This window comes from Larimichthys crocea, chromosome XII (assembly GCF_000972845.2).
Source record: "Larimichthys crocea isolate SSNF chromosome XII, L_crocea_2.0, whole genome shotgun sequence".
In the NCBI taxonomy this organism is placed as follows: Eukaryota; Metazoa; Chordata; class Actinopteri; family Sciaenidae; genus Larimichthys; species Larimichthys crocea.
In genome coordinates this window covers 27,352,294-27,361,596 of record NC_040022.1, presented here as the reverse complement: position 1 = coordinate 27,361,596, position 9,303 = coordinate 27,352,294, and the positions used below count along the sequence as shown (strand labels likewise).

General features: G+C 40.7%; 1 protein-coding gene across 1 annotated transcript; it reads right to left on the bottom strand.

The window, feature by feature from the left end:
* Positions 1-344: 344 nt before the first annotated feature.
* Positions 345-8,752, bottom strand: kcnj4 (potassium inwardly rectifying channel subfamily J member 4). The gene is made up of 3 exons (XM_019278212.2): positions 8,683-8,752; positions 4,486-4,608; positions 345-2,766 (listed from the first exon to the last, which is right to left on the bottom strand). Exons 2-3 carry the CDS (start codon positions 4,506-4,508, stop codon positions 1,161-1,163), a joined length of 1,629 nt encoding a protein of 542 aa, XP_019133757.1. The 5' UTR covers positions 4,509-4,608; positions 8,683-8,752; the 3' UTR covers positions 345-1,160.
* Positions 8,753-9,303: the final 551 nt, after the last annotated feature.

Below are 9,303 nucleotides of genomic sequence, written 5' to 3'. Positions count from 1 at the left end.
TTGTACTGTGTGCGCACCCCAGTGTCCAGATCATAAATCAGACGTGCTCTGTTTCAACTCCAGACCTTTGGCGAACAACAGCGCAAACAGGAATTAAAGCCACTTCTTAGTATTGTTTCTCGTATCACTGGCTGTAGCCTCCACAAGAAACAAGCCAAGAAAGAAGTTATGAAACAATGCATAAAGTAAACAAATGTCTACTTTACTCCATATTGATACATTTATAAATAATAATAGACTCTTCTTAGTATCTATAACCTATAATCTGTGTTAAATATTTCATTTCGTTTCCAATATATTCTCTTAAAACTCAACTTTGTTTTCAGAATCAAAAATATGTTTTTTAACATAAGATTCAAAATGCAGTGATGTCTTCCTAAATTGTAATAAATCAATATATTTGTCAAAAGTTATTGTCTCAAGAAATCAAACTCAGAAAAATGCCCCTTCTGCTACACTTAGTGATTGCACTTTGAACGTTTTGTAGGTAGACTACACAGCAAAATCAACAACAGTAGACTCTCACTAACTAGCTGAATAAAGAGAGGTTCTTTATGTTTTACAGTAAAAGATTTGAAAAATAGGCAGTCTCACATACGTGCAAATAGCAGACTTTGAAGGGAACTATTGCAGGCATGATGACCGTTGAAATCCACAAACAACATGGAGATTATCAAGCATAAACCTACCACACTTTGATAAAACAGTACCTCTTTAACATCTTGACATCAGTCCTCTTCGAAAAGGAAGAGAGTTTCATTAAGACTGATATTGCTTTCATAAAATCTCTTGTTTACAGTCAAGTTATTAGATAAAGGTCATTTTTAACTACAAAAAAATATATATACTGTCTAAAACATGACTCAAGTTTCTGCTATTGTGCATCCTTTGGTTATGAAATCCTGTCAGCGTTTCGTCAAAGAAGCTTTATATTCCTCTGGTTGACCGTAATGGCTCTTCAAGAAATGCACTTGCATGTGCCAAAAGATACCGAGGAAAACAGCTTCTTCTTTTTCTTAATTAATCATCTCAATGAGAAGAAACTCAAACAGATATAAATATAAAACAACACTGGCAAGGCAAAGGGGGTTTACATTTCTGTACATGCAATCCAAAGTTGAAACAAAGACCACTGTGCCGGCGCTCTTTGGAGCTCTTGCTCACTCTTGCTCACTCTTATAGGTCACTGGATCAAGAGGCATGGCAGGCTGAAGGATGTCAAACTCCATCTGGTTATTGTCCATGTCCAAAACACACATGACATTGTGGCTGCCTGATGACATAGTCGCGGTGTCCTGGAACATGTTTTGGAAGTCTACAGAAACTGAAGTTCTCCTGTCCTCTGCCCTCTCCTTCAATACAATCTGAGAGGAGTCAAAGATGTCCTCTTCTTCCTCTCCACAGCTCAATGCGACCTCGTTCTCGTAACAAAATGCGCTCAGCGACCTGGGAATCAAGTCTCGTGCGGTTCTACATGCAGAGATGGGAGAAGCAGCAGATGAGGCCCGGCTCGTGGCCTCGTCGAGCTCTTTGGCGCTGAGGTGGGGCGTTGATGGCACCTCATAGGTGTTGTGGAAGCGACTGTAGTCTACCTTGTAGCGGTCTCCGTCCTCATATATCACAGGCTCAAACCTGTGACCCCAGAAGACCTCTCTGGCAAGGTAGGAGCTACGGAACTGAGTGGTCATGGCCGTGGCCTCCACCATCCCCTCCAAGATCACAACGATCTCAAAGTCATCTGTCTCCAGATCAGCTCGGCTTAAAGTGTACAAGGGGCTGTCTTTATCGATCTCATGGACTATAACCAGCGGGGATACTAGAAACAGCCTGTCTGTGCCCTCATCGTAGCCCACATTGAGGTCCATCTGCTCCAAAGGGATATACTCACCCTCAGTTGTGACATATGAACGTATAAGCTGGGCACGGACATGAGCCTCCACAATGTGGCTCTTCCGCAGGTTGCCCACCCTCCACATGAGGCACAGCTTGCCATCACGCTGGGCGATGACAGCATTTTTAGAGAACACAAGGGTCTGGTTCCTCTTCTTTGGTCGTGCCATCTTGGCCATGATAGTGCCAATCATGAAAGAGTCAATGATGCAGCCCACAATGGACTGGATAACCACTGTTATCACAGCGACAGGGCACTCCTCAGTAACACAACGCCAGCCATAACCAATGGTGGTCTGGGTCTCCATTGAGAACAGGAGCGCCCCAACAAAGCCCTGGACATGAAGTATGCAGGGCATCCTTTGTCCAGCCGTGTGCGAGGTGGGTCCATACATTCCCCCTACCGCCAGAACATCCCCCTTCACAAGGTGCTCCTCAAAGTCCCCATGTGCCCGGGAGACACCGTAAAAGATAATGCCAAAGAAAAGCCACGAGACCATGAAGCTCATGCAGAATATAAGCAGCAGGTATCTCCAGCGGATGTCCACGCAGGTGGTGAAGATGTCAGCTAGGTAGCGCTGCCTCTTGTCCTCCATGTTAGTGAATAAAACGTTACATTGTCCATTTTTCTTCACAAACCGGCTCCGTATTTGGTTGGAGCCCCTTGTCAAAATCTTCCCGTTGTAGTTGTTCATCACTCCTTGTCCCCTTGTGCTGGGCACGGCAGCAGAGGCCCCCGACCTCCTTCTGTCTTCTGTCTCTGTGTCGCAGGCCGACTCTAGTTGGAATTTGGGAGAACTGTGGCCGTTATGGAGTCTTAAGCTGGAGATCTTCTGGCGTTCCTCCTCTGGTAAAATGTCTGACACAATGCTGTACCTGGGCCAACAGAGAGAGGAATATTAGGATGGTGATATTAGACTGACACAAATGCATTTACATTCATTTAGACTCTTTTTGCCAAGTTTAGAAATTAATGTGGTGGGGCGGTTGGTAGTGTAGTGGGTTAAGCGGCCGCCCCGTGTGTGGAGGCTATAGTCCTCGCTGCAGCTGGCCCCGGTTCGAATCCCACATTGGACGGCTAATTTGCTGCGTGTCACTCCCCCTCTCTCTGCCCCCTGCTTCCTGTTTATCTTCAGCTGTACTATCATTGAAGGCATAAAAGGCCAAAAAAATAATCTTAAAAAAAAGAAAAGAAATTAATGTGGTTATGTAAAGTGTGTATTGCATGGAGTAATATTGGCCTTTTATAAGACATCTGCCAGTCTTGACATGACGGAGGTTGGCCTTTTATAAGACATCTGCCAGTCTTGACATGACGGAGGTTCCCCTATAAATATATATAAACAGTGAAAAAAAACAATCTAATTGAATAAAATGGGGATTTTTTAAAATATTTCATACATTTTTATTCAACAAATTTGTTGCTGGAACTGACAAAAAATCTATATAATTCAAACTTTAGTTTGCACAATATGGAAAACAGGAACAGGGAGCAGGAAGACAGCTTACAGAGCTTGAACTATTATTGATCCTTGTGTTCTTTCCGGTGTACCATTTACAGCACAAAGACATTATGCACCGTCTTATAGATATAGAGATAGGAAGATAATATGTGAGTCATTAGGAACACAGGGGATGCAAGCAGTACAAGATAAGAAACAGTCGACAAAGTTTAAGGGGAAACTCATTGGTGAGCACAGTAATAAAATAAATATATTGCAAAACACAAACAATAAACCTAAATTGACCAAAGTCCCGGTCACCTGTGTGTTATCAGTCATCTCAACCTGTCTCTCTCCTTTACATAAAGGATTACCAGCTGGGAAGGTGAGTTCAGTTTAGCTATGTGAGAAGGATTGCTGTCATCACAGATTATTGGATTATGCTGTATCTGAGCCAGCGTCAGTCAGACAACCCATTATGAGATGGATCGTATATGTTGCTGATTATATATGATGAATTTCAACGCCGTCTTGTAATCATTCGTTGGAGAGATCAGATATTTGAGGGAGGATTTTTGCTCCTTTTTATTGACAAATCAGTCAAATCAGTTTTTGAGGGGAGGGGTGGTTTGCCTACATTTTGTCCATGAAGTCAATATTTTTTAAGACAGGTGGGACGACTGCACTAAACTGACACGATTAAACTCTAATAATCAGTTAAAAAGGCTTTACTAAAGACCAAATGAAGTGGTATGAAATAAAAATACCATGTTGATGGCACAGGCTTAATGTACACATTGACACACTAAGACAACCTTTAATATTCTCTGCCTGAGGGGAAGAGCTCTTTGTGCTGGTCAGGATAGTGTAGGATGGCCTTGGCCTTTTCAAGGATCTGCTTGCTGTAAATATCCCTGAGCTGGGTCTGACTCACCCCGACCCGTTTCCAAATTAACAAGCCCATTCTTACGACCAGTAAGCCCGTGTTAAGCCTTCCGGACAAGGCAATGTTAGAAATTGATGGAATAGTTTCCGTGGTTCTGAGTTATGGGGAGCTTGTTGTGATGCCACACTGTGGTTTCACTCTTATTTCTCATTTCTTTGTTATTAGGGACTGAATCAGATTTTAGTTCAGAGATACAAAATGATCTACCTGTTGGACCTACGTGTTCCCATGGCAACAATGCTCACTGGTATAGGACCTGGGTGGAGGACCAAACATTGTCCTGCTCCTAAAGATCAGATCTCCACCATGCAGGTAGTGCTGAGAAGACTCCTGCAGAGGAGAGAGTAACAGAAACATCCAGAATCACTGTAATCAAACATAAGTTGCTGATTTGTTGTGAGTCAGAAAGAAGAGGCGCACACATGCATGACCTTTCCTTCATTCATGTGTTCATGTATGTTCACAATATACTGGTGTCTTGTTTTTAGATTTGCACCGAGACTTAATCCTTTGATTTGATTCTGCAAAATGTCTTGAGAAAGAGCAACCCTGGCTGTTTGACCTGGCTCTAGACAATAGAGTCATAATGTTGCATGTGGGTGTAAGTGGCATTATTATAGGTAATGCGACGTGTTTACTTTTGTTACACAGTTAAGCACCATGTTCTCAATAAGCCTGTCTATCATGCTCAAACCAAAAGTGCTCCCCAGCTCTCCAGCACTCTCACACAATACACTCCGATGGTTGACAGCTTTGTGTCTGTCTCTACGCCTCACAGAATCTAGCGAGGAAAATGTTAAAGGTTCATTATCAAAATCAGCATCACATCCAGACTCACTTGGATGTTTTACACCTGAGCAGCTCCTCTTAAACAGTTGAGGTTTTGCCCAGTGGCAGAAGTTTTGGTTCTGATAAGACAACATCACACAAATATCTCCCTGAAAAAAAAATCTCAGGCAACAAAAACCTCCCATTTTTCTATCCCTGACTCTTGCTTGTTCATTTTATTTTGCTAATCAGGGTGCTTTATCTCACAAATATTTTGAAAAAGGCTCCAGCACACTGTCAGCTTACAGTCATTTTAAGTGTAAGCTTGTGTTTTGAGATTTTAGTACTACAATTTTACTGCATTTCTTTTTATCTTTTTAAAATTACTGCATATTGATTAAGTTCTAAAACATGCATCTGCACAGTCTGTCAATCAATTTGACTTCAAATATCATTTCATCCCTGTCTGTCTATAGCTTCCTCACTATATAACAGCAAAAAAAAAAAAAAGCTTTTCTGTGACAAAGTGGAAACTCGGCTCAACTTTTCTCCAGGATATGAGATGTGACTCAAGTTTTTTTTTTCCGATTACATAAAACACTTTGTCCAGAAATACCGAGAAAATCCTGTCACATAATCTCTCATAATACCTGTGATGCAGAACAGATAGTCCATCAGTTTGGAGTTGTAGCTGCTGTGTTTTTGACATTTCCGTATCAGAATTGCACAGGTTTTTTTTTTTTACTTGATTAGAGCAGGTTTTCTCATAATTCACCAGATGTTGGTGTCAGCCAAACCAGAACATTTCATGTAATACTCACAATAATAAGTCTCACAGTAACAAAAAGTCTCAAGAATAAAATATTACAAAGGTCATGTTGCCATGCCACTGATGTTGCCTTCATTATCATTTTAGGGAAATTAAACATCTCAATCTAAAACAATTGTACATAATCAAGCAATGACACTCACACAGGTATATCTATATCGATATGCATATAAACTGTATTTAAATGTTATATTTTGACGTCTTGTCCGTCTCCATACAGGTGTGCTTCGCTTCTACAACACAACTGTAAATAAAGTCCTACCACCTCCAAGCTGCATCTATAAAAGGGAAAATGCAACCAGCCAACAATCCTCCATCGATGGCGTCCCCCTGTTGGTGCAAAGATTTTATAACCTGAAGTGAACCAGCAGGCCGAGAAAGGTAGAGCACAGGTACCGATGTGTTACAACAGAAATGAAACACACACAATACAATACAGTTCATGGTCACCGGGTAAAACCGGGGACTTTCACTGAAGCCAGTTACCATAGGAACACATCTCCTGTGGCATTTAGGGGGACGGAGAGAAGTGTAGAGACACGGCGGTGTAGGGGTGCTAGTATACAGTATTAAGTGCTCTCATAACATGAGTCAGGGAGGAAAGGATGAATTGGATGAGAGAACGGGCATAAGGGCAGCAATAAACATCTACATTTGATTTTAAGTAGATAATAAATAAATAAGGTGTAAGAAGTGAGTCTGAGTGGAGTCTTTTAAGAGGATTTACAAAACTTATATAATATCAGAACTATTACTGGAATATAATAGAGATATACAGATTTCATTAGGGTTGTTGATTTAGAGAAAAGTAGAAAATAATAGAAGAAGAAACTCTGTAGAGACTCAGAAACACTCATGCATACATAATCGTGTCTCTTAAGATTAGGACTGAATTGATTAGTCAATTAATCCATGGACAAATGAATCAACAACTATTTTGAGACAATCAAAGTCAATTAAGCACTTATTTTTTAAAAATGCCAAATATTTATTAGTTTAAGCTTTTGAAATGTAAGTATTTGCTTTTGTCTGTTTTTTTTTTATGAAGGCAAATAGATTTTTTAAATTTTATTTAGGATTGTTGGTCTGTTATTCTTCAGTGTCTGTGTTTGTATTGATTGAAGAAGTAATCATCGAGTATCCGATAAAAGAATAATTGTTAGTCGCAGCCCTGTATTTGTGTCTATGCATGTACTACTGTATACTTGCCCTGTCTTTGCTACCATATTGTATATGTTATTAATACTGGATGCACTTAATGTAGGAATTTGCAGTGTTGTGGAAGTCTTTTACTGTTTCTCTGCATCACTAACTCTTTCTGAATCTCATAAACAGAAAGAAAACAATAGCCAGTCATAATTTCTCACACTGAAATGTAAATGAACGGCTCCCTGGAGATTTCCTGATTGTTAATTCCAAAAGAAGCACAGAGACAAAGACACTGACGAGTTGGTTGGTTGGTTGGTGGAGTAGGATTAAGATGCAGAAGTGTCCACTTCCCCGAAAGCCTTTGGTAATCACCCCATGAGGAGACGCACTGTTACGTCTACCACAAAAAGAGATTGAGTAAATACCAGAGCTTTATGCCCAGATATGGCCTGACAGACGTGCCATCTAGTGGGACAATTATACAAAGTGGTCTGAGTCATTTTCCATTATATGCTGCTCATAACTGGTCGTTGAAAAGAGGATATTAGCTTCATGTCTGTGAAAGCTTTGTGTGAAATTATCAGATGCGTTCAAGAGGCAAATTATGTATCTTAAACGTATGTTTTCTTGCTTGATTGTCAAGATGATTGTTTTAAACTACTGGCATGAAAAGCCACATAAATGTAGTGTATTAAAGGAGGCACATATTTGCTAAACATTTGTGATGTAATTAACTCAAGTTAAAGACCTGTTGAATCCGTCTCACTGAAATGATTCATGCTACAGTGCTACTATACTGGAAAGTCGGTCATTCCACTGAGCGGGTTTACTTGTACTATGTGAAAATTAACAATACGTACTCTGGTTTCACCTCTGCTTGTCACGAGCCAACCCACAGAGACGCAGTCAGCCAGCGCAAAGAATTATTCCCACGCTACCATCTCGTCCCAGACAACCTCCATATTGGCTTCAATTCAGAATTTCTATTCCCATGTTTTTTTCTGTAACTTTGCAAGACATAGTGCATATAGCATTTATGTGATAGATCAGTTAGTAAGACAAATTGACCACACGAACATTTTGTATTTGCAAAAGCTCGAAATTCAGTCACGGGCTGTGACATAATCAATCCAATAATGAACTTAAAAGATCACTTTATACAAATGTCCCCCTGTGATGGTGTCCTGAGGCCTTTTCCTTCCCCTTCTAACAGCTGCAGAAAACAAAAAGAAGATCCAAAAGTTGAACTCAAAGGAGAGCTCTCAGGTCAAAACTTGTTTGAGGTAAGGTGCATAACAACGTCATTGCCTAAGGATATAACGTATACATGCTGGATGTTTCCAGGTGATGCTTTTGAGCGTCACCAGAGATTTTCAGTATATGACGGAGAAGCATGACTGTTCACTTGATTATATACGACACAGCAGTTTCCATGATGCCCGAGCTTTCGTCTGTGTGATGCAGTGTATGATAACTGTGACAGAGTGTATACTGCCTGAAGGTAAAACTAGAACTGCTTTTAATGTCTCGTCACCTGGAGTGTAAAGTTGTGAAATTCATGTATTCAACAAATAAAAAAACTTAAAATCCAAGTTATGATTGTGTGCATGTTCTGATACTGAAATATAATTTGTAAATTCAACATAAATGATACTCACCCTGCAAGTTAGTTGTTGTTTTCTGTCTCTCTCTGTTGTAATTTGAAATCCTTATCTGCCACCAGTTCACTTCTCAAACTCCCACTTTCACTGTCCACAGCAATGGTCCCACATCCTTAGATTCATGTGGTCTGGGATCCCCTTTTTTATTCTTTCTCTCTTTTAGTTTCTTCTTTTAGTTTCTTCTTCATCCCTTCTTCATTCTTTTAATCCGTTATTGTCCTCCGCTGCCTCCTTCACTGACTATAATCCTGTCTGTGTGCGCTCTCTTGTGCGTACTCATACACCCCGGGCTGAAAATGCTGTGTCAATCTCCCCTTTGCAGAGCATGGGTTTGGGAGGGAGAGAGGGAGGAATGGAGGAGAGGAGAGGAGAGGAGAGGAGAGGAGAGGAGAGGAGAGGGAAAAAGATGAGAAATACAGAAAAGAAAGGCAAAAAGACAAAAGAAGAGGAGATGAGACTGCTGGGGGGGCTGCCACTCTTTTCTGTGCTCTCTAAGCATGTGTAGGTGTTGAATAATGCCTGATGCGAGCAAAAACTCGCTTGAGTCATGATTTCTAGACTAACTCTCGTTGAGAAACAACAGAGATAATACAGCAACAGGAGGCACATATAGGAAAT

Coding starts and splice junctions, on each gene's coding strand:
- kcnj4 (XM_019278212.2), bottom strand. CDS start 4,508: ATGGGAACACGTAGGTCCAACAG. Junction 2,767..4,485: donor GGAACACGTAGGTCCAACAG/GTAGATCATTTT, acceptor CTGTTGGCCCAG/GTACAGCATTGTGTCAGACA.